Raw genomic sequence first — 27246 nt, forward strand, 5'->3', positions numbered from 1 at the left:
CTTATTCAAACACCTCGAGTATTTTACGGTTCTGTTTCTAATTGTTGGCTAAACTAGTGTGGTTCCCTATTTACATACCCATCAGGCGCAGGATGCCTCAAAGGGTTATCAAACTCGGCAAGAATAATTAGATGATTGAGATGGGCATTTTGTATCAGTCAGATACACACTATTTGTAAATAGTCGACCATTAATTACCACATTATGTGTCGTCACCGTACGAACTATTGTTTTCAAGTCCATCTGCATATGTAAAGAGTGGAGAGGGTGAAATAAGGGATAACTCGTTACTTGAAGCAAAATTTGGGTCCTCTTCCCCGATTGACGTTCCTTTTGTCAAAAAAGTTGATATGTGTTCGTTAATACACACTCAAATATATTATTTGAATGAAATATAAATTATTATATAGTACTCATAGATTTCAGCAAAATATCACTCATAAACCACTTTCGTTTTCGTTTGCCCTTACGCCAGGTGGATAAACATAAATAAATAATGTCAGAAGAATGCATTGCCTTTCAGAATTCGTTGTTCGTTTGAATAGTCAAACACATTCCAGAGTCATGAAGAAAAATATCTCTGAACTGCACATTCAGCTATCAGCAACACAAATTCTCAAGAAATTGTGCAATGAGTGTTTCCCGTTTGAAAAAATCTGATACAAGCAACGTTTGTGAAAGACATAACGTCCTATTTGACAAATCTCCCGTAGGAATACGGTTCAAAATACCCTCATCGTCGGTGTAATCTAATTTTGGCATGCTAATAACGAAAACAATTGTATAAATTCGTCCACTTTCGCGTTGAAAGCGTTGCCCCATAAAGCCTGCACCTGCAACACTCGGGAAATTATTTTGTTTATCGCCAGACTCCATGCTGCTGCTGCTGGTGTGATGAAATGAAACCAGTTTAATTTGCAGTCATCATTCGTTATGCAGATTGAAATTAGAAATAGTAGCGCGACACTCGAAACCCATGTGTGATCAATTATTTCAATTAAAATAATGCACAACCCACATTCGACAGAATTGAATGATTTAGAATGATCTCGACGCAGTCTATACATTCTGATGCTCGACAATTTTCATTGGGTCTATTTTATCTGGAGTTATGTTGAATTAAAGGCTAGGAAAGGTGAAATGCTTAATTAGAGAGATAATGAAGAAGCTTTTTGAAAAAATTTGGAAACTATAGGGTCACTATAGTGCCATCCTCTTCGTCAGTCTCCAAGGAAGGAATAAGTTGATCTGATGAAGTTTCACTGTCAAATCAAAATACGATTTCGGACAAAATTCCTGTTGTAACCCTAAATCCAACGAGAAAATATCACATACAAAAAGGAGAGGATATGGAAACAACTTATCATACTCAACCTGAAAAGTATCAAAACTGTCAAATATGTACAATTTAATCATCATCATTACAGGTATATTTCGTTCGATTATTGTTGGCCTATATTATAGACCATAACTTAACCTAATATCACATAAAAAAATGATGCTTAGAGCTTCATCATAAGTGGTACAATATAAAAATGAGGCCTCCTGTTACATTACAATGTGGCAGTCTTCCAAGTGTGATATAATGAGATCTATCATTATGTCATTCTGAAATGAAAAATTCTTCATTAATGAAATTTCCTTCCAAACGCGATTAGAATAGACCTACCTCATCCTAACCTTCTTCATCATTTGTAATACTTGTAACCCTGGAAATGGGCAGGTTGGGTAGAAGTTATGACAACCGTTACTCTCCACTCCAGCTATGAGTTGTCCCATGTGAGCGGCGAAATGATACTTCGAAGTAAGTTCTGCTTTTGTCGTTATAGAAGTGTCCCTACAAAAAAAAAATTATTTTATCCATTGTCAAACCTGTAATTACCAAGTAAATGGACTAATAAGTAACTAAAATTCACTAAGCAAGGTCCAGAATGAAAATGAAGAGATGAGGATCTGAAGATGTAACCTCCTGGTAGATATACCAGAGTCCATTAGAACTCTAGAACTTTAGTTCGAGCTGTATACTTAGTAATGGCGAGAACAGCTCTAGAGGGACACAATAGACCTTATGGTCACATTGCTATGAAACCCCCCTCAAATCTAAGATCTACATCTACCTCTAACTAGATCGAATACAAAAGGGTACTTCATAACTTGTGAGATTCAGATTCAAGGTACTGCATCTCTATAGAAAAGCATTGACCTATAAATTGGCATGAATAATACATCGAATATAAATCATATCAACAAAACACAAACATTCCTCACGAGCATAGACCAAAGGTATAGAATTCGATGCGTGCTTTTTGCAAGGCCACATATTGCTTGTTGTGCATTCAAACATGGAACCTTCAAGGGAAGAATATCAACACATCAAAGCAAACATACTCATCACTCGGATTGTCGTATATTACATTATTCAACAGAGCCTACTTAGGAAGTAGGCAACCCAAGTCGGTGACTTACTTTAACTATTACAGCATAGTGAAAGTATTATCATGATAGTCTGTCAGTTGGACTTTCCTCTCTTCATGTATGTAACAGTCTGATGAGAAAGAAATATTCTAGAGCAACGAATCGTGAGTTGCATAATGGAAGATCATTCTAATTGTGTTCTTTTGTACTCTCTCTAGCAAGAGAGCAAGGATTCGAAGAGTTTTTCCTAAAGGTTCCTGTCATTTTTCGACACATGACATATGGATTTGTCCAGTTCATCAAACGGGATTCCTAAACCCAATTCAAATGATTTATAGAAAGTAGAAATACTAGATCTAGTATGATATATGGATGATTTTTATGAACAATTTTATAGGATGGTCCTGATTATTCAATAGTGAGGACATTTATGTCCACACTACAGAATAAATATTTTTTTCCATCGATTAAAATTGAGATGGGAGTCAGACAGCAAAGATTTGCTAAGAAGGAAAAAAAAGCAACTTACCTAAGCAATGTCAGGAGGGATTTTTCAGTCTCGCTCAGTTTATCTTTCTCAGGCGTAGCGTTCAACTCGCATATCAATTTCGGCAAACATGCATTCTTAATTGTTTGTAGAATTTGCGATTTTGAAGTTGGCGTACCTGAAAAAATGAACGGATGATTTAATTCACAAAAAAAAAAACAATGTGATAGTTCCATAATAATGAAGGAGCATAGTATTTCATATCATACCAAGAGCTTTTTTTATGTTTTTTTTCAAAAAAAACTATCGTTGGAATGTTTTCTAAGAATTAATGCAAAAGAGATGTTTCATTTGTTCTAAATGCTCAACTTGAAAGACCCTTCTTTATTAAGTTCACTAAACATAACTCAAATACTCGTACACTCAAAATTTAAGGTGATTATTTCATTTCATTCTCTGGTTATGAGCCGGGGAAAACCATCTTCGGAACTATGAAAATTAGACTGAATTCATGAAACTTTCTTATACTCTAATTCAACAGGCCATGACAATATCATTTAACGGTTATTGTGTGCCTAGGTGAAAGCAAAATTTTATGCTTGGATGAAATGGGTCTAGAGAATCAGTTCAGAATAAACAGTACACATTATGAAAATTCCATATGTTCTCGAGAAAAAATAAAAGACCTCATTCATCCTGTTGAGGGAATAAAACAAGTTTATTTGATATTTCAGTTGATCTGAATATAGAAATTATAGGAAGAAAATCAGAACACCATAATATCCTTGGATATTCTCATTAAAACCACGTGTCTGGCGAAACTGCATCACCTTGATCGATACAATCTATCGACATCAAGGATTTCAAGAACTGTAAATGTTGAGTTGGTCACTGAGCTGATATTTAAATGGGACTGTTCTGGTTCAGCTCCGACTAGCTGACTGAAATGTATATTTTTCTGCATCATGGAACTGAGAGAATTGGAAAGTGAAAACAAAAAATTTATTAGAAAAAGATGGATTGTACGAATTTAATAAATTACTTGAACGAGTGAAGAGAGTAATTTTGCTCAAATTCCACGTGAATTTCAAAGCCTTTTTGTTTTAGTACCATTACGAATGAATCATTCAGAGCATAAGACAGCTGACGACAATTAATTATTTTTTTAGCGTTGGTGAATCATTCAAATAGCGACATTTGTGCAAAAACAATATTTTAATTTGAAATTAGATTGCTTGTTGCTTAAATTATAAATTTTATGTGGACCATATGGGATTCGTTCCGCATATTCATATGAAACTATCTGAGTAATTATACGTTATTAAAATAGTGCCGAATTATGTATAGAGCTTCCACCATTTTCGCTGCCAGTGATCATTCTTGGACTCGAAATTTCATTTGTGATGGTGATTTCTGAAAAATCTTGCATGGATACTAAATATCGATTTTGGACTTCAGTAAACGAATACATTAGTTATCACCTCGACACGAAGATTTTCAACAAAACAATGGAGAATAAATTAATGTTGAAGTGAATGTTGCAAGCCGTCCGAGGGTCAAATGAAACCACGAGGTCATCAGATGTTTTCGTGTCGGATTGACATCGGTAAATTCGAGTGAAAAAAATAAATTGAGTCCAAACTTATCCTACATAATCTACATAGCATGACTTTTTCTCCAGGTAAGGGTGGCCATTGGTTGAACCGGAAAAATTCCTCCACAATCTATTTCTCATTTGATGAGAATTAAACGAATTATAAATACTGTGCTAGTCAGGAGGGTTTTCGTGATATCATTTTTTGATGATTATTTATCAACTTCATATAATTCAAAACAAAGGAGAATGTGATTAGTTTTGAATTTGTTATCATATTTATTGACTAACTCAAATTCTCTCGATGTATTATTTAGAAATGTTATACATATGTATGTTGTTACAACACGTGAAGAGATCGATATCAAATGATAAGTGTCAACAGTCGAATAGGAAACAAATAAATTCAAATAAACGGAATTTATAACCTCCTGAACCAAACCGAAAAACGAGGTTTCATTTCATCATTCCAGTTTGAAAAAAATATGATTCACTTGTGACCCATTGAAAATAGGTTTCAAGTTTTGCTTTGAGGCTTGCTTGTCACGAATTTTGAAAAAGTTTCCTTCGAATTCCCAAAAAAAACCGTGGTACTACTAACCTATATTTTTGATAGAGTCAGGCTCTATATCGGCATCGATGAAAATCTGCGCTTTTCTATCGCCATAACCAGGGTTTGTCGGTGTGGGCCTGAGATTCGTCTCCTCCGTCTTGTTAACCCCAAGCAGCCTCTGTATCATCCCCGAGTAATCGGTGCAAAAGATGATCAACACGCACATCACAATCACAATTCGCCTGACTATTTCACCCGTTGTAGACATCGTTTAACTACTTATTGAAGTCGGCGATTGTTTCATAAGACATTGCAAGACTGGATGCTTCTGTAGTTTAATTTACAAGGTACCTGTCTGTTCGCCCCGCTATGTGGATTGTGGACTGGCGGACCACGTAAAAGTGAAAGTTATCAAGAAAAACGCTGCATTGGTAACATAATTATATTTTCGGTATTGGGTTTTGGGCCCATGGGATGCTCGTTGCCAGACCGATAAACGGGATTATCGTCGGTTGGTCTGGATGTAGCTTTGCGGGAGGCGATAAGATATTTGCTGAAGGAAGCACTGCTGGCTTGTTCTCACGCCACATTTTCAGAAAGGAATCGGCTTTTGCCGGGATAACAGTGAAGGGTATTACATACCAGCACCTGGATTGCCAATTTTTGGGGATTAGAGTTATTGCGATGTCCGGTTCGTATTTTGCTCCACACTTTTCGTTTCGACATGAAGGCATGCCTATTTGAAACCCAAAATTGGAGAAACTCTGTGAATTTCATAAAGAACTCTCTTCTTCAAAGCTTTTCTTTCATTTTCTACACAATATAGAGCAGGAAGGTGCTTAACTAACAGGGAAGAAGAGTGCGAATTGAAATAATGCCGAAATATTCGATGAAATTTCGAAATTTAAAACTCGAGGAGTTGCTCTCTGAGATCTTGAGACAAATATTTTTTTTTACTTCGAAAAATGATTTTATTTCCCCATTCAAATAAGAATAAGTGTTCAAAATTAATTATTTCCCTTCTAGAACACCATGAACTCTATCCGAAGGAAAGATCTATCGACTTAAAATTCTCAGGATGGTTTAGGGTTTAATTCATTTATGGGCTCGATGCTTTTGGTTATAGGCAAATAACGATCCGATTAAAATGAAACTGAGTGACTAGTTTTCAAGTACCAATACGAAGTCTTGTGCAAAATGCCGTGAAGAACGCATACCTAGAGAAAAATTTTATCTCAAAAACTATTAGTGATGGTGCTGAATTTTTGTACGGGCCTTTAAAGCGTTAAAAGACAAGATTTTGTTTAAAAGTGGATCGGATCTGAAGTTTTGAAAATATCATGAAATTATGTACATTTTTTCTTGGAAACCGAGCAGTGGTTCCTCAAAACAAGGAAACGCTCCTTGTCTTCCCATTTTTTATTAATATGTCCGGAGCCCTAGCAGCTTAAGGTGAATTGCTTAACAGAACAAAGGAAAAGAAATTTTGCAATGCCCACTTGTATTATGCATATTATCTCCAAGCAATCGGACATGACTTGAATGAAGCATGAACACAAGCAGCGTTCTCGAGAGTAAGTCAAGTATGTTATCCGTTACGTAAGAGTTATATGGACGTTGACATACTTCGGAGACGCCGTAATAACATTTCACTTTCGTTGTTATCACGCGGAAATCGCTCTTTCAATTCCATTTATCACAACGTTTCCGTTGTTTCTCAAGAACCGAACGCTTATGCAGGTTTCCTCCTTCCTGACGATCTGTTGTCATCTGCAATGTCGATCTATATGGTTTTGATTGATTTGTCAGCATGTTTATAACCATGGCGTTGGCGTTTAGAGGAAATAATTTTGCAGATTGCCAATTATATCCCCACCGTTTTCTACCGGTTGCAAGTCTGGGTAGCCAAGAGGCCATGAGAGTAGGACGAACAAGGCTCTCATGTGCTTGAAAGGTTAAAATGAGAAAACGGTGACTACAAGTCAAATTCATAATGAGGGCGGAAGTTTATCTGTTATCTGGCTAAGAGCTTCTGGGATACATATATTTTTTTTTAATTTGGTCTTTGTTTTCTTGTGAATCGATCCTCTTAAATATATCGTGAATCTATCGACGCCTCATCTACAAAACCGATTGGAAACTTGATATTCGAACTAGGGATGCGATTTCATCGCAGGGTCTTAATTTCACAGTAACACCCCAATTCATTCACAAATTCGAAAGCGTACGCGTATTCCCAGATCTATCAGCAATTTCACCCCCGAGTTGCCGTCTGTAAACAATCGGATCCTGTATGTATATAATACCGATTACGAATATGCAGCCATGTCGACGTCACTTCGCCGATGAAACTCATTTATTAACGTGCCAGAATGCATTTCAATACAGCACCGCTGGGAAATTTTCTGTTAAAACCAATCGGTGGCAGTGGAAATTATTTCATATCGCCGGATCAGCGATCAACTGGTTTATGACGTGGTCAGAATGATAGAAGTGGTTTATTGTGGACAGCGATAGTTTACAAACAGTTGTCAGTTCTCACCATCAATTTCTGGTCAGCGGGGTAAAAAAAAAGGGAACGAATCGCGTACTGGGGCTACCGAATCCGATAAAATCTCCGAAATACACTAGCCGCACTCTGTTAAACTCACGGATCAATCTATGGATAATTTATGTTGTAAATATGTACATAGGTACAACACTACAGTCGATTCGAATCTCTAACTATTCAAAAACTATTTTTCTTATTTTTACAAATTCACCAAAGCAATAATTTGATGTTGCTGAGTTCCAACGGACATATCACACTAGAAATAGAAGGAGTTGGACAGATCTTCGACAGCTCCCTTTATTTACAGAAAAAATACCCCAATTATCAGTGAATTCAACAGGAAAATTAAGAATACCGAAACATGTCGTATATTTCACCGTATTCCATCGCCATCGTAGAGTTAGTGTGGCACAACTTTAGGTTGGCTAGTGTGGACTGTGTGGAATCTTCATGAAAAAAATATGGAAGATAGCATCGAACTATGGAACGGTAATTATTTAATTCGTACGTATGTGCATGAAACACGTGTTTTTAGTCGGTACATTAAATGGACATTGAAAAATGTCGAATTGATCCTCGGCAAGATACCGCGACTTAATTCGTGGATACCTGATGGAATCGATGCATACGATGAACGACAATGATAAATCGCTGTAATCATAATTAGTGGACACTAACTGGAAGAGTTTTACGTGGTTCAGTAGGATAAAAAACTCATGATAGAGGTGGAATGGGTTGGATGGAAATGCTGATTCTGATCTCCTGCCAAGAATTTGAACAATGTGTGCAAAAATCATGACACAATCAATTCTTCGATAAGCAAAATAGAACTGTGAATTGAAAAGAAATCAGACGGTGTGTTCAATCAATCGTACTGATTTGCTTCGAAATATGTCAAAAAGTTGCAGAGAATTTGGCGAACTCAAACATGGGACCAATAATCCACTCTCAGCCTAATTTGAGCCTTATGAAGTTGGAAAAAATATATTTCCTGGCCTCATATAGATATGCCAGTATTACAGAGACGGAATTAGCAATGGTGATCACAATGTATTCTTCAGTTGGCTTAGTGACTGTGCAATTATTTTCTGTTTTCTCGGCTCATACAAGTTCTGTGCTCCTAATGGCCGGTCCACACTACTCGTGCTTATGTACCTCGGGTGGCTTGCGCGCGAGCATTACGAGCTTATCGAGTCATGCGCTCTACGACAAACCTGCAAATGAAGCGGATCCTCGACTCGAGAGTCAAAGCTTGACAAGCAACTGAGACAATGATAGAACGAAGTCAGACGAGCCACACCCCTACTAGACAAGTCCAAGACGGTCGAGCACGACTAGTTTGGACTGGCCTTAAGGAAAATACCCCAAAGCAGATCTGCTCGCTGGTTACGTTGAATTGCGCTCATATGGGATTGCCACTAGCCATCGCCAGACACTGCAGCCCACGGATATGAAAAAAATAATAATCCGGATAATTGAGCAGAAATCGATATAATCACATAACGAATAAAGAGGGGATGGCGGCTGAAAACACCACCGGCATTTGCGGATAGCGAATTCATAGTAGAGGACTTGAAAGGGATAAATTACCCCTAAATACCGTACATCAATCAGCGACATCATTTTAATGAGAGCACCTGCAGCGCGCGGAGCTTAAAACGATTTTTCCTTTCGATACGATTCAATTTGTTCATTCCGGGAACAATAATCGAAATTCCGCGGCCATTGAATTTGATGGACAATCGGAATGAGTGATTATCGCACTTCGCGGTGGTATTGTGACACCGCCAAGTTTTTCACTTTAAACAGTCGTAATTATACGATTGGAACAATTCGCTGTACACAAAGGGAGGCTCGATATGGATTCATCGGATCTGATCCGAATATCATTCATGATTGAAAATAATTAATTCAATATAGAAATACCCAAGGCCAAAAACAAACAGTATTCTATGAGTCCAATAAGTTTTTACACCTGACAGAAGAAGATTCAAGACCCCTGTGTTCGAATAAGTTGAAAAAATCACCAATGAAATTGGTCCAAACTGATCTAATTTGCCACTATTCGTCTGATGTCCACACAGTCTTTTTCAACATAAATAAATTGAGAATACAGTAGCCAGAACACTTCTATTACCACGAACAATTCCATAAGCACTATCAATGTCTGAATTCTTCCACACTCTTCACCCCTTTTATATTTCCACAAGTTGTTCCTTGATCCAACTGTAGAAACATCACTCAATTTTGGAATTTGTGTATCAGCATGTTTCTTTTAGATCCAACCCTGAAAACGTTTCATTGACCCGCGACCAGATTGAATACACAAAACAAATTATATTAGGAGATATAAAAGCCATGTAACTTTATGTGAATTGAAGAGTTGTATGGCGGATATGGGGTAGCGCTGGACAGCGGCAATGATGGATTACTCTGTCAACTATCCACGCACGTATCAAATCGTGTCGACTATGTGTATGCAATCCAGACCGGATAGCGTATTCCGGCTAATGTTCCCGATAGAATTCGTTCAGTTATCAATCTTATCTGTCCATTCTTTTCGCCTGTCTGCAAGAGATTGAAATATTACAAGCGCTTACGCTTTTCTCCTCACTTCTTCTCATTATGCATTAAAAATTTATCCAGCGAAGAAGGTTTGTCCGATGTATAAGGGAAAATTTACAATGCATGGCTTTTGAATCTTGGATCTCATTGAATATTCAATCAGTCCTTTACGAACTTCACCGGGGTTATGAACTTTGTCATCATGAGTTTTATGATTACCTGCCAGCCTGACGCTGAATAACCGGGATATTGCAACAGTGACTTCTGAAATGGAAAGAAATATTGCCAGGTTTTGTCGCATCTCAACAGGTGTACTTTTCATTCTTTTCCAGTATAAAGACAGAAATAAAAAAACGACAAAGTAATGCTCCACACAAAATGAATCTAATAATACTAGATATTTTTTGATATCTTTCAGTTTCAGTGTCTTCAGATGAAATATTCTGTATTTCTTTAACTCTATTTCAAGATTTTCTTTCTTCATTCTTCTTTTTTTTTGTTCTTCGAATTGTTTTAACTCCTTCCAAGTCAATATAGCAATCTTGAGTTGTATAGTTACCTTAGACGACTAATCTCTTTATGAAATGCCTTCAGCAGCATATATTTTTGATCAATAGCCTCCAGAATATCGAAAGTTGAATTATTGCGAATGTTTAGTCCTTCCAAGGACTATTAACAAAAAATCAGTTATTTGACTGCTACAGGAAAACAGGAAGAAGTGATAGTTCGGAAATCTGTTTTTTTTTGGCAAAATAGCAAAAACTCAATTACGGCCGGCATCGGCAGATAATTGCATCAGCGTCCATAATTAAATCAAATTGTCGCCTCGCCCTTGCCGCAAATGAAAAATCGGACCTGGGGGGAGTATCGTCCGTCGAACGAAACTAAAACTGCAGGACAAGAATTGTCTCATCAAAATAATCGACGAGAAAAAAAACTGTAAATGAAACGCCATAAATAATTTGGCGTAATTCAGCTCGCAGGGTCATATCGGGGGGGTGTTTGGAACGGATGGGGAGACATACCTTTTCGGCTATGGCGTATAGCCATGCCGCGCTAGTAAATTGCCATTCATGATTGGCATGTATTTGATGATAGACGTATTTGATTAGGGCGGGCCTAATGATACGTACAATTTCCTCGCATGCGATGCATACGCATTCATATAATGTCACATGAGAGGGCCAGATTACTGTATTCACCGGCAGACATGTGGACCCCAACAAATAACATTTGATGAGTGGTGATATGTTTTCATTCCTGGTTATCGTTGATGCAGATTCCCATTATTCCAACTTCCTAAAACACTTTTTTCTCCCCGTTCTCTTTTCGTGTTTTTTTCGTCCCCACGAAGTCGCAATAAATTCCATCGCCGTCCTGCACGCATCGGCAGTTATAATCAAATTAACGACTGACGAAATATTTTTCCCATATTCAAACACTATCGGCTTAACGAGTCATTCATTGGAGAGTGTTCACGGTTTGGGGGATCAGGGTTTTTTTAAAGGGGGAAAACTTCCGGCTCGTCGGCTGTTCACTGGTGGAATTGATGCTATAACTTTATATGACATGCATATTTTTCAAGTCCTCTTGTCCCAGCATAAGCTGTCGGAAAAACTGCTCATTGTTGGGTCATTATCAGATTACTTCATGGAATTTGCGGGCTGGAATTTCGTGAGATATGATCCAGGATCTTACAAATGTGCATTTTCATTCTTTTAGGACCTAAGCAATCGAATATCTAAGAGGTCCATCGTTATCTCCCCTATTATTCTGATTATAATTTTCGAGAGCTATCAGTTTCTTCGCAGAACATCGGCGATCTCCGAACACGAACTTTTTTCAGCGAAACAGTATGCAGGTACATGAATTTGAGCCAGGACAAAAGCGTAGCGAGAATCGAAATCCACTAATTTTATTTGCGCCCTGACCATGAATACATTAAAACCTATAGGTGCGATTAATTATTGCCAAATCCTCTTCCGCTTATCCTTTGAAAAATGAAAAATGAATCCGAGTGGAACACCCACGCCGTTCGCAATTTCGTGCCGAAAAACAGGGTCCCCCCATAAATCAGTGGTTAAATATGAAGCTTCTCGTTTGGGCTGACTTATACGCATATTAAAAAGTCCCCGTACATAAAGCAACAATACAGAGCTTCCATTATTTTTTCCCGATGGTTGTAATAAAAACATTCTTAGTTGTATTGCAAGGAAAGGATTGTGTCGAATATGTATACGACTTTTTCGAATTGCTGGTTACAGCAATGGACTTACGTGCTATAAAATGGACACTTTGAATTCTTTTATGCAGTACGTGATGTCCTAAATGTTCCAAGAATTAGTAGTGATTGCGTTTTTATTCAGGGCTGTTAAAGTATTTCTTACATTTTATGCCTCACTATAAATCATTCTTGATGAGTGTAGTGCGATAGTGTTACATTGGTCAATTTCATTTCAACCAGCAAGGTTTTAGGGTCCATAAATAGAACACGTCATAATTTAGACGATGCTGATGCGGACAAACGCTCTCGTGAAAGGTCAGAGGTTTGTATCGAATGAATGGTGCATCCGCCATTTAGCTTCCAAGAGTTTCACGTTGTTCTTAGGGCTCGAACGTACTTATGGAAAAAAATTGATTCAGTGGTCCATTTCCTCAAATTTGTCCATACAGGTATGATTCAATGATGCATCCATCTTGGTTATTGGATGTAACCGTTAATTTTTTGTCTGATACTTGATATATAAATTGAAAAAATGCGTGAGCTCAATCAAAAATGCACACATCCTACTATAAATTTCAGAAAACTTGGTTTCTACCAAAATAAAGAACTATTAAGAATATTTCAAGGCGTCCAAGCCATGAAGAAATGGCTATGGAAGATGAAGATTCTTCCGATTATTTGATAAAACTGAAAAAAATTATCTATCACTGAAACATTTGTTCCTATTGGATGCTGTCTTGAAAACGAATTTATCGAAATCATAACAGATAAACGTAGGACTCCTACGTTTAGCTATGAATATTGCATTATTCATAGAATAAATATTAGCTGAATCGTTTCTCGCATCATTTCAACGCGTTGGCTCCTCTAAACTAACCAGAAAAGAGTTGTTTCCAACGAACCGAGAGCAAAACTCATTCAAAAACCGAATATCTCAAGAATGCGAGGGTCATCTGATGAAATGGAGGCACTAATTACGGAAAACACCCATAAATAGTCTCATCGAGTTAAACAAGTCGATTGAATTAATGGGATATTAATTTGGTGTGAGTGGCGTCAATTCTAACACAAAAAAAATCTCACCCAATTAGATAATAAGGTCTTCGATACAAATAGGAGCGTTTAGTTTTTTGTTGAATTAACTGCCGAAACTCACGACATGGACTGAAAATGTGTGACTGATCCCATCTGCAAATCAGATAGGTTGCCAGTTCTCATAAACTTGAATTATTCACAAAAAATGGAAATTCTCCAACTGAAACTTTTCCAGGCTCTTCTTCGAGTTTTCTCAAGGTGACTGGTTTATCCATATTCTGTTCCTGTTATATTCCTTGATGTTTTCGTATCACAGACAAGATTTACTCAATGTTTTCATTATGCTTTGGAAAAATATGGCTTGGAGTAGAGAAAATTCTGGTGGTGATAAGGCCGGCCTTGGGGAGAGCAACCTTCTGGTTTTCAACAAGTCTATTTTTATGTTTTATGGAATTTTCATAAGACACAAACAAACGATATTTTTCATCAGCGGAGAGCAGTGAAATGATGCGCAATTCCTAAGGGAAGCTGACACTCTACCTTCCAATTATTCTCCCACAAAATTGTTCGAAAAGAATGATTCATTCCGTCCCAACGAATATCGGAATATAAATTGAATTAGGGTATCAATTAATCAAATTGAACGTTAGAACTGTATATTGTCCGATGTTTATGAAAATTCAATTAATCACCCGGTGCCGCACAGCCAAAGGGCTGCTCTCCTAATCAATAACAGTAATCTCCGGAGGTAATTTAACAGTATCACACACGGATGACTCCGCGTTGAGCGTTCACTTTACTCCTCTTCCTCTCGCGGCCGAGACCTTTGAGTGACAACTGGCGCAGGAATTAAATGAAATGTCACTCAAGATTGCGGCGCGATGCCTCTGGAATACGCCCAAACCTTGTAACTCGTCACAGTTCGCCAATAAATCAGTAAGTTATTTTGCGACCCTTCTGGGGCCGATTCGGATAACCAAAATGTTTCATTTCGTGTTTTTTCCCGGATCTATCAGTGACCAGTGGACCCTGCGTCGCCCTAATTGAAAGACATACGGTCGGGGATTCTGTCCGACGTTCCTACTGAGGGAAATTCGCAGAAGAATTCCCGAATTCGCGTCGCATTGAGACTGATATTAGCTCGTCTTCGAATTTTATGTTACCGAAGTTTTTAACAACTCCTAGTGAAGTCCCTTTACGATGGAAGGTTGATGTTTTTTCCATGATACATTTGAATTATAATTCTGGAACATTATCCATCATTCTGGTGCAAAATCGAAAGATTTTGGATGGAGAATTCCCTAGCGCGTTAATAGAATCAGACGGGGTGATGCGGCAGCATGTTAAATCACTTGTGCCATTGTGTATCGGTTAACAGCGGTCACACCCAGTCCTTTCAGGTCACCATTAATATTCTACAGGTGCCTTTCATAGATGTGTCGTCAACGCATTACTACATCCATTTTGTTCTCTGCAAACAGTAATCTGTCGACGGTAATGGAACACGTTTGCATCTAGTTTCCGAAATTCAATTGTACCATTGTGCAGACGTGTGGCCCCAGTAAATTTCACCCTACCCGATATTCCGACGTCCTTCAGCTGACAAGTGGACAGCGAAAATATTTATGAGGTGGCCCGGTTCGGGAAGTAAATTACTGCTTTATCTGACACCCTCGAAAAACAATGGTTGACGTCGCTAACGAAAAAACGATTAATGGGGATTGAGGAAATCTAGTTCGGACAAGGGATTTATCAGGTTCCTTCTATTATTTGCTGGCGTAATAGAAACACGAGAGTGTTTCATAAACCGAATATCCTTATGACGACTTTGTGTAACCTTCGATATCAGGCGTGGTCCTGTTATCTGTCTTAACATTTCATTCAGGCTCGCAAAATAATGAACAACTATTGAAAAAAGCTAAAAATCCTTCATTTCTCATCGAAAACCTCAATTTATCCTGTACTGCTCGAGGAATTTGAAAACTATTTTGAAATCATGAAAATATTCAACTCACCTTGAACAGACTCTTCTTCTACTCTTTGGTATTCTGTTCGAATTCTCTGGTTGAATAAGTGGAAAGCGCGGTTTTCCTGAAAGAATACACAAAATTCGATCAAAAAACTCTCCTATCCCCTAGTCAAAATACTTTTCTAACAAAGATGGAAAATATTTCTGGAGCACAAACTACCAAATTCTATTAATGTACATAGTTCAGTTTTGCCCAAGGGTACTCATATCGATTTTCAATTCATTTTACTAGTGGAGAACTTTTCTTTTACCTTCAATATCCTATAAACAACTGTCATAAGAATTCAGAGGAGATGGAAAATCATCGTTATCTCCATCTTTCTCAACTAGACCTGATGAAAAGCCAATATCAAAATGGATGTAGAGAACTGAAATATGCAATTTCGCGAAAATTGTGACAATAGGTTGTACAAAAACCAAATTACCCCCCGCTATTAGAAAAGTGAATTAGAGATCAAATAGAAATAGCACGCGATTCATATCTCTGGCTTCGATACTGAATTGGAAATTATGGATTGAAGCAACTTTTCCATCACAGTCCCGAAATGCCTGCACTATTCACTGGCGGTCGATTCCACAGAGAAAACGACAAACAGCGTATGATCAATGAAAAACCAATTACCATTAATGGTCAACATTCCGTGGTTCATGTCACACCGTTTCAAAATCAACAGGACGCACTTCTAAGTGAGAACTGATTGCAAATTTGATTTATAGCGTCCGGTAGTTGAGGCTGGTTCCAAACATTGTGGCGTACGATATTCGTATCCACGTTATGCGTTCGTGTTAAAAAAGCGATAAATCTTTTTCGGTATTCGCGCCAACGAATTCGTCATAAATTCCATGGAATACGGCCCAGGGAGCTTCTTTAATGCCGATAGATTTAATTCTGGTTTCGCTGATGGACAACTACTAAACTGGTGAAGAATTAGGACGATAAAACCAACTAGCCTGGCATCGAAAGAGAAAAATATTCTTCATGAATAAAAATGTTGATTCCCTAGTTGGAAATTCAACGGTACAGTCCTGGATTCTGGCACAAATATCAATGACGGAATGCATGCGAGTGATCCAGGAGGACAGATATCTCCTCGAGATTTTTCAAGACGTCTGTACATCTGGCGATAAACCGTTTATGGAGAGTACGAAATGGGGTTAAGCTGTTAAGGTACGCCCGAACACAATGTATGTAATAAGCTCCATTATAACAAAGACCCTGCTGAGTATTTTACGATGATTGAATCTCGAGCAGTCGAACTACTTAGCATGCAGGATCGTTTTATGATTTAGTTTTAGTATCGGCCCCATAAAGTATCCGAAATATATTTAAATGAAGCTGTTTAATTCCGCTATAAATCCGAATAGTTTTATATATCAGTTTTATTTAACGGTCGGTGGAGATAGTCGCGAAATATGCCCGCATATCTGTTATCCACTCGAATCGGACTGAAACGCCATCAAACTGCTATGTGCAAGACATGGACGTACCCGATGGTGAGATGGAAAGAATAACAGATCGATATCCCGCCACTATCTTCGAATTAAGCCATCGATAAAGATGTATGGAAGTGAATAATTTCATTCAGTTCGCTCTCATAATGAAACAAATTGAAATCTTTCACACGGAACTCGGACACTTATGGACTCATGCTTCGAACAAAGAAAGTGACTGCCATCTGAAGCACGGTGGATCTTAGGTCTTGGTTCTTAGGAAGGTTTCATAAAACCAACCATACTTAATGAAAACCCCAGAGAAACAGATGCATTCTGTCATATAAGTGACATGAAAATTGAACACGACAAGCCAGCGAAAAGGTGAAGCTTCACTGTTCCAAGAGAAGGACAAATAATATTATTCACATGTTCCAGTAATTCCAAGAGAAATACCGAACGTAGAAACTCACCCTCTCTTCCCCCTTGTGTAACGTCCATGGACGAGACTTCATGTCGGTCGTATCCTACGACATTTGATGGACGAAATGAAGCCCTCCAGTGTTACACTTTACTGCTAACAACCCCCATAAACACCGATCCACCCCTGCCATCCACGTGCAATATCAATATATGAGCGTAAAACCTCTCCGATACTGAACCTCATCTTATTGCGTCCCGGATTAAATTGTCTTCATTCTGAATTGACGACACGTTACACCAGAAGCTCGGCGACTCACGAAAAACTCGAGAAGTATGTAGAAATCTCTTCCAATAAAGCCACCCTTCAGCTTCTTTCAATATAAATTTACAGCTAGGCGAGATATATCGGAAAAATTGATTCGAGCTACGAAGTTCCTTTTCCTCGTGTCCCCACACAGTGGACATTTTGTCTACAGATGAAGAGAGCACTGAGAGCTCAGAAAGATGATAATTAATAGTCGAGTAATTTCAGTACCGAAAGGTTTTCATTGATACTTCACAATCATTGTATTCATGACCCCATCTTTTCGGCAATTTTTCGAAGATCAGCTTTCTTCGCTTATCTTCCAAGAAAATTATCGTAGATCTGAATGTGATACATATTCTGAAAGGGCAACTCTTCTAGTCATAAATCTAAGAACTTCATCCATTTCGGCGCAACCGTTCGGTCTTGACGAATTCTCAAGTGAAATTCGCAATTTTTGAAAAATGCCATTTCCTAGCTGAAAATCTCAACGAAGGGAGATAGACTTTCTCATTTGCTTGCAATAGATTCAACGTGTTCGAAAACCTATATTTCCATACCAAAATTTCAAATATCTGGCACTGTTTAGGAGAAAATAATAATTTTTGTTTTTCCACTTTTCATTTTCGAGTTGACTTCGAAGAGCTCTCTGGAGTGCAATTCTCTATTGAATCATCAACTGTTTGGTTTTCTAGAATCTTCAAAACAAATTCTACGCCCTCCATATCCTGGGACAGTGATAGAACATCCTGATTTCTAGACAGAGTAGCAAATAGGTCATTTTAGGGGGGTCTAACCCCTCTCATTTTTGACCCAAAAATTCGAGATTTTCGAAATCGAGTTTTTGTGCTTGGGTGGAAGCCTAGGCAACGCTGATTATATAACCGGAAATCCCAATTGGATCAGACGAATATAACAGGAGATATCGCAGATTGAAAATTGCAAATTTTTCAAAAATGCCATTTCCAAGATGAAAATCTAAACAAACAGAGATAGGCTCTCGAAATTGCTTGCAATGGATTCAGCGTGTTCGAAAACCTATATTTCCATACCAAAATTTTAAATATCTGGCACTGTTTAGGAGAAAATAATTTTTTTTGTTTTTCCACTTTTCATTTTCGAGTTGACTTCGAAGAGCTCTCTGGAGTGCAATTCTCTATTGAATCATCAACTGTTTGGTTTTCTAGAATCTTCAAAACAAATTCTACGCCCTCCATATCCTGGGACAGTGATAGAACATCCTGATTTCTAGACAGAGTAGCAAATAGGTCATTTTAGGGGGGTCTAACCCCTTGCTCATTTTTGACCCAAAAATTCGAGATTTTCGAAATCGAGTTTTTGTGCTTGGGTGGAAGCCTAGGCAACGCTGATTATATAACCGGAAATACCAATTGGATCAGACGAATATAACAGGAGATATCGCAGATTGAAAATTGCAAAATTTTCAAAAATGCCATTTCCAAGATGAAAATCTAAACGAACAGAGATAGGCTCTCGAAATTGCTTGCAATAGATTCAGCGTGTTCGAAAACCTATATTTCCACACCAAAATGTCAAATATCTGGCACTGTTTAGGAGAAAATAATTTTTTTTGTTTTTCCACTTTTCATTTTCGAGTTGACTTCGAAGAGCTCTCTGGAGTGCAATTCTCTATTGAATCATCAACTGTTTGGTTTTCTAGAATCTTCAAAACAAATTCTACGCCCTCCATATCCTGGGACAGTGATAGAACATCCTGATTTCTAGACAGAGTAGCAAATAGGTCATTTTAGGGGGGTCTAACCCCTTGCTCATTTTTGACCCAAAAATTCGAGATTTTCGAAATCGAGTTTTTGTGCTATGGTGGAAGCCTAGGCAACGCTGATTATATAACCGGAAATCCCAATTGGATCAGACGAATATAACAGGAGATATCGCAGATTGAAAATTGCAAAATTTTCAAAAATGCCATTTCCAAGATGAAAATCTAAACGAACAGAGATAGGCTCTCGAAATTGCTTGCAATAGATTCAGCGTGTTCGAAAACCTATATTTCCACACCAAAATGTCAAATATCTGGCACTGTTTAGGAGAAAATAATTTTTTTTGTTTTTCCACTTTTCATTTTCGAGTTGACTTCGAAGAGCTCTCTGGAGTGCAATTCTCTATTGAATCATCAACTGTTTGGTTTTCTAGAATCTTCAAAACAAATTCTACGCCCTCCATATCCTGGGACAGTGATAGAACATCCTGATTTCTAGACAGAGTAGCAAATAGGTCATTTTAGGGGGGTCTAACCCCTTGCTCATTTTTGACCCAAAAATTCGAGATTTTCGAAATCGAGTTTTTGTGCTATGGTGGAAGCCTAGGCAACGCTGATTATATAACCGGAAATCCCAATTGGATCAGACGAATATAACAGGAGATATCGCAGATTGAAAATTGCAAAATTTTCAAAAATGCCATTTCCAAGATGAAAATCTAAACGAACAGAGATAGGCTCTCGAAATTGCTTGCAATAGATTCAGCGTGTTCGAAAACCTATATTTCCACACCAAAATGTCAAATATCTGGCACTGTTTAGGAGAAAATAATTTTTTTTGTTTTTCCACTTTTCATTTTCGAGTTGACTTCGAAGAGCTCTCTGGAGTGCAATTCTCTATTGAATCATCAACTGTTTGGTTTTCTAGAATCTTCAAAACAAATTCTACGCCCTCCATATCCTGGGACAGTGATAGAACATCCTGATTTCTAGACAGAGTAGCAAATAGGTCATTTTAGGGGGGTCTAACCCCTTGCTCATTTTTGACCCAAAAATTCGAGATTTTCGAAATCGAGTTTTTGTGCTTGGGTGGAAGCCTAGGCAACGCTGATTATATAACCGGAAATACCAATTGGATCAGACGAATATAACAGGAGATATCGCAGATTGAAAATTGCAAAATTTTCAAAAATGCCATTTCCAAGATGAAAATCTAAACGAACAGAGATAGGCTCTCGAAATTGCTTGCAATAGATTCAGCGTGTTCGAAAACCTATATTTCCACACCAAAATGTCAAATATCTGGCACTGTTTAGGAGAAAATAATTTTTTTTGTTTTTCCACTTTTCATTTTCGAGTTGACTTCGAAGAGCTCTCTGGAGTGCAATTCTCTATTGAATCATCAACTGTTTGGTTTTCTAGAATCTTCAAAACAAATTCTACGCCCTCCATATCCTGGGACAGTGATAGAACATCCTGATTTCTAGACAGAGTAGCAAATAGGTCATTTTAGGGGGGTCTAACCCCTTGCTCATTTTTGACCCAAAAATTCGAGATTTTCGAAATCGAGTTTTTGTGCTATGGTGGAAGCCTAGGCAACGCTGATTATATAACCGGAAATCCCAATTGGATCAGACGAATATAACAGGAGATATCGCAGATTGAAAATTGCAAAATTTTCAAAAATGCCATTTCCAAGATGAAAATCTAAACGAACAGAGATAGGCTCTCGAAATTGCTTGCAATAGATTCAGCGTGTTCGAAAACCTATATTTCCACACCAAAATGTCAAATATCTGGCACTGTTTAGGAGAAAATAATTTTTTTTGTTTTTCCACTTTTCATTTTCGAGTTGACTTCGAAGAGCTCTCTGGAGTGCAATTCTCTATTGAATCATCAACTGTTTGGTTTTCTAGAATCTTCAAAACAAATTCTACGCCCTCCATATCCTGGGACAGTGATAGAACATCCTGATTTCTAGACAGAGTAGCAAATAGGTCATTTTAGGGGGGTCTAACCCCTTGCTCATTTTTGACCCAAAAATTCGAGATTTTCGAAATCGAGTTTTTGTGCTATGGTGGAAGCCTAGGCAACGCTGATTATATAACCGGAAATCCCAATTGGATCAGACGAATATAACAGGAGATATCGCAGATTGAAAATTGCAAAATTTTCAAAAATGCCATTTCCAAGATGAAAATCTAAACGAACAGAGATAGGCTCTCGAAATTGCTTGCAATAGATTCAGCGTGTTCGAAAACCTATATTTCCACACCAAAATGTCAAATATCTGGCACTGTTTAGGAGAAAATAATTTTTTTTGTTTTTCCACTTTTCATTTTCGAGTTGACTTCGAAGAGCTCTCTGGAGTGCAATTCTCTATTGAATCATCAACTGTTTGGTTTTCTAGAATCTTCAAAACAAATTCTACGCCCTCCATATCCTGGGACAGTGATAGAACATCCTGATTTCTAGACAGAGTAGCAAATAGGTCATTTTAGGGGGGTCTAACCCCTTGCTCATTTTTGACCCAAAAATTCGAGATTTTCGAAATCGAGTTTTTGTGCTTGGGTGGAAGCCTAGGCAACGCTGATTATATAACCGGAAATCCCAATTGGATCAGACGAATATAACAGGAGATATCGCAGATTGAAAATTGCAAAATTTTCAAAAATGCCATTTCCAAGATGAAAATCTAAACGAACAGAGATAGGCTCTCGAAATTGCTTGCAATAGATTCAGCGTGTTCGAAAACCTATATTTCCACACCAAAATGTCAAATATCTGGCACTGTTTAGGAGAAAATAATTTTTTTTGTTTTTCCACTTTTCATTTTCGAGTTGACTTCGAAGAGCTCTCTGGAGTGCAATTCTCTATTGAATCATCAACTGTTTGGTTTTCTAGAATCTTCAAAACAAATTCTACGCCCTCCATATCCTGGGACAGTGATAGAACATCCTGATTTCTAGACAGAGTAGCAAATAGGTCATTTTAGGGGGGTCTAACCCCTTGCTCATTTTTGACCCAAAAATTCGAGATTTTCGAAATCGAGTTTTTGTGCTATGGTGGAAGCCTAGGCAACGCTGATTATATAACCGGAAATCCCAATTGGATCAGACGAATATAACAGGAGATATCGCAGATTGAAAATTGCAAAATTTTCAAAAATGCCATTTCCAAGATGAAAATCTAAACGAACAGAGATAGGCTCTCGAAATTGCTTGCAATAGATTCAGCGTGTTCGAAAACCTATATTTCCACACCAAAATGTCAAATATCTGGCACTGTTTAGGAGAAAATAATTTTTTTTGTTTTTCCACTTTTCATTTTCGAGTTGACTTCGAAGAGCTCTCTGGAGTGCAATTCTCTATTGAATCATCAACTGTTTGGTTTTCTAGAATCTTCAAAACAAATTCTACGCCCTCCATATCCTGGGACAGTGATAGAACATCCTGATTTCTAGACAGAGTAGCAAATAGGTCATTTTAGGGGGGTCTAACCCCTTGCTCATTTTTGACCCAAAAATTCGAGATTTTCGAAATCGAGTTTTTGTGCTTGGGTGGAAGCCTAGGCAACGCTGATTATATAACCGGAAATCCCAATTGGATCAGACGAATATAACAGGAGATATCGCAGATTGAAAATTGCAAATTTTTCAAAAATGCCATTTCCAAGATGAAAATCTAAACGAACAGAGTTAGGTTCTCGAAATTGCTTGCAATAGATTCAGCGTGTTCGAAAACCTATATTTCCACACCAAAATGTCAAATATCTGGCACTGTTTAGGAGAAAATAATTTTTTTTGTTTTTCCACTTTTCATTTTCGAGTTGACTTCGAAGAGCTCTCTGGAGTGCAATTCTCTATTGAATCATCAACTGTTTGGTTTTCTAGAATCTTCAAAACAAATTCTACGCCCTCCATATCCTAGGACAGTGATAGAACATCCTGATTTCTAGACAGAGTAGCAAATAGGTCATTTTAGGGGGGTCTAACCCCTTGCTCATTTTTGACCCAAAAATTCGAGATTTTCGAAATCGAGTTTTTGTGCTATGGTGGAAGCCTAGGCAACGCTGATTATATAACCGGAAATCCCAATTGGATCAGACGAATATAACAGGAGATATCGCAGATTGAAAATTGCAAAATTTTCAAAAATGCCATTTCCAAGATGAAAATCTAAACGAACAGAGATAGGCTCTCGAAATTGCTTGCAATAGATTCAGCGTCTTCGAAAACCTATATTTCCACACCAAAATGTCAAATATCTGGCACTGTTTAGGAGAAAATAATTTTTTTTGTTTTTCCACTTTTCATTTTCGAGTTGACTTCGAAGAGCTCTCTGGAGTGCAATTCTCTATTGAATCATCAACTGTTTGGTTTTCTAGAATCTTCAAAACAAATTCTACGCCCTCCATATCCTGGGACAGTGATAGAACATCCTGATTTCTAGACAGAGTAGCAAATAGGTCATTTTAGGGGGGTCTAACCCCTTGCTCATTTTTGACCCAAAAATTCGAGATTTTCGAAACCGAGTTTTTGTGCTTGGGTGGAAGCCTAGGCAATGCTGATTATATAACCGGAAATCCCAATTGGATCAGACGAATATAACAGGAGATATCGCAGATTGAAAATTGCAAATTTTTCAAAAATGCCATTTCCAAGATGAAAATCTAAACGAACAGAGATAGGCTCTCGAAATTGCTTGCAATAGATTCAGCGTGTTCGAAAACCTATATTTCCACACCAAAATGTCAAATATCTGGCACTGTTTAGGAGAAAATAATTTTTTTTGTTTTTCCACTTTTCATTTTCGAGTTGACTTCGAAGAGCTCTCTGGAGTGCAATTCTCTATTGAATCATCAACTGTTTGGTTTTCTAGAATCTTCAAAACAAATTCTACGCCCTCCATATCCTAGGACAGTGATAGAACATCCTGATTTCTAGACAGAGTAGCAAATAGGTCATTTTAGGGGGGTCTAACCCCTTGCTCATTTTTGACCCAAAAATTCGAGATTTTCGAAATCGAGTTTTTGTGCTTGGGTGGAAGCCTAGGCAACGCTGATTATATAACCGGAAATCCCAATTGGATCAGACGAATATAACAGGAGATATCGCAGATTGAAAATTGCAAAATTTTCAAAAATGCCATTTCCAAGATGAAAATCTAAACGAACAGAGATAGGCTCTCGAAATTGCTTGCAATAGATTCAGCGTGTTCGAAAACCTATATTTCCACACCAAAATGTCAAATATCTGGCACTGTTTAGGAGAAAATAATTTTTTTTGTTTTTCCACTTTCCATTTTCGAGTTGACTTCGAAGAGCTCTCTGGAGTGCAATTCTCTATTGAATCATCAACTGTTTGGTTTTTTAGAATCTTCAAAACAAATTCTACGCCCTCCATATCCTGGGACAGTGATAGAACATCCTGATTTCTAGACAGAGTAGCAAATAGGTCATTTTAGGGGGGTCTAACCCCTTGCTCATTTTCGACCCAAAAATTCGAGATTTTCGAAATCGAGTTTTTGTGCTTGGGTGGAAGCCTAGGCAACGCTGATTATATAACCGGAAATCCCAATTGGATCAGACGAATATAACAGGAGATATCGCAGATTGAAAATTGCAAATTTTTCAAAAATGCCATTTCCAAGATGAAAATCTAAACAAACAGAGATAGGCTCTCGAAATTGCTTGCAATAGATTCAGCGTGTTTATAAAACTACCATCTCGGAGATGAGAATCTGGACAGGGGAGGTAGTTTTCCGAAATTAATTTGTTTCATTCGAAGTCCTACATTTTCATTGATATTCATTAAATTCATTGTTGTCATTTTTCTGTCAACGTTACGATATCTAACGGACCATACCGAAATTCCGCTTCTGGGATAACTCTTTCGGGCCAGATGAAAAGGATCAGGGTTATCACAGCAATTGGCCCCTTAGTGTCAATTAAGGCCTAATCGAGCTGTTTATGTTATGGATTAGGCAATGAGTATGATCCTGAGCTTTGACATTTTCGAGAGTTACTTTGAAGTGAAGTAGCTCTCCTGTAAAACATCAAAACATTTATTCAACAGTCACAACCGATCGGGCTATTTGTTCTATCGGGTCAGAACAACAATCCATAAATTATCTCATTAGAAACTTGGAGTTCTTGTTGGAGCTTGCATAATAATGGTGTTTGGACAAAGGGGTTCTGATAGCTTTCATCTCGCATTTACATAATACTCGAAGCATCGCACTTACTGACTGCTATTATAAATACAAACACGTTCTAATGCACCATTGTCCTTTGATGAGCTTCCAACCACACTAATAGTGGGCCTCCTTCAAACACCACCCCCATTCGGTCGACTATTTATCGGCAAAATCAGAAACTGGAATAACATCCAACTTTTTGTGTCGGAAACAACACTTACGTTCCCGCTGGAGAGTTTATCCAGATGTTCAATACAAACAGAGAAATTCTCTCCTGCCGGTTCATCGATTAGCGATTTGAGGGGTTGACTGAGAGGCTCGGATTATCCCTCTGTCACGAAAAAACTCGATTGAATATTGACGTTCATCATTCACGAATTATCCAATTAGAAATATAACAATTTATATGAAAGGAATCATCGAAAATTTGAATAGTGTGAGTCGCACCCCTATACACCATTTAAATGATGAGTGTATTTACTCACCGCACACAACAATGCTGTTCAGAAACGTAAAAATAGAGAGGCAAGATTGATCGTGTAGGGATTTTCTGAGGGTCGTCACAATTCCGATCATTTACAACGAAGAGAAAGCTTCTATAATCTTTTTGAGTATATTACTCCGCACACATTTCAAAAGATTTCGTTCGTATTCATTTAACGCGTTTTCAATCGAGTAAAAACCCTGTGGAGTTGGGTGGTGCAGGAAAAAATCAAACCTTTTTCAATTGGGAGATTGAGAACTTTGTTTTATGATGGGGAAAAATGGTGGAAATCTCATCAAATCGGGTATATGAGGATGCAAACTCAAAGTCTTGAAATGAATATGTCACATCAAGTTATTTACGACGTTAAATTCTTTGAAAGAAGTGGAAGTTTAATTGGAAACGATTGATTTAATGATGGATGATATGACCGGTCTAATTGAAATCCAATTCCCGAGCAACCCACCAGAATACGGTCCTGCCGATCGAATTCATCCATTATCCCATCCATTAGCTATCATCAGTTATGACATTTCTAAAGTGCCATCCCATAGTAGCGATATTTACAAGTTTTACAACAAAGAGAGGAAAAGTTAAGTCGAAACGATCATCAATCAATCGAGATAATTCCGTTTTTGGAATTGAATAATCTCCCACATTAGAAGAACGTAAGTCATTATGGCAGAGTAGCAGATTTCGAGTGGATGGGGAAGCCAGGGGAGATATAAAGTGGCGGTAATGTGCAAGTCATTAGGCTATTAGGATAACAGGCTACCGCCTTCGCTCTGCACTACTTTCAATTTGTGTCCATCCTCTTAATTAGGACGTGCTGCAGTACACCTCATCGCATGAAATAATTGAACGACTGGATGAGCACTCATGTAATTTCACGAAAAAAAAAACATCGACTCAATCAAATTTCACATGGTACATTATTAGACATCTCAAACTTTGATTTCTCTTCTGCTTGCATCCTTGCTCAAAAGAATTGAGTTTGATTTTAGTTAATGATTTCGGAAATAAAATTCGAATTCAAGCCAGAGAAATATTTAGAGATGGTCACTAACGACAGGTGTCAACGCAACCTCCATAGAATCTACAACGACAGGAGTCAGGAGCGCATAATTAACCACTTTTGAATAACGAAAAAATAGGAAAGTCCGTTTCTTCAAGAAAGTCATTCAATATCTGGTCCTGATAAGGTTTTTCTTGA

General features: G+C 37.8%; 1 protein-coding gene across 1 annotated transcript; it reads right to left on the minus strand.

The window, feature by feature from the left end:
* Positions 1-1393: 1393 nt before the first annotated feature.
* On the minus strand, positions 1394-5552 carry LOC123322037. The gene is made up of 4 exons (XM_044909861.1): positions 5098-5552; positions 2945-3080; positions 1670-1837; positions 1394-1608 (listed from the first exon to the last, which is right to left on the minus strand). The coding sequence occupies exons 1-4, from the start codon at positions 5315-5317 to the stop codon at positions 1599-1601; spliced, it is 534 nt and encodes a 177-aa protein (XP_044765796.1). The 5' UTR covers positions 5318-5552; the 3' UTR covers positions 1394-1598.
* Between the last annotated feature and the right edge of the window lie 21694 nt (positions 5553-27246).

Source organism: Coccinella septempunctata, chromosome X (assembly GCF_907165205.1).
Source record: "Coccinella septempunctata chromosome X, icCocSept1.1, whole genome shotgun sequence".
In the NCBI taxonomy this organism is placed as follows: domain Eukaryota; kingdom Metazoa; phylum Arthropoda; class Insecta; order Coleoptera; family Coccinellidae; genus Coccinella; species Coccinella septempunctata.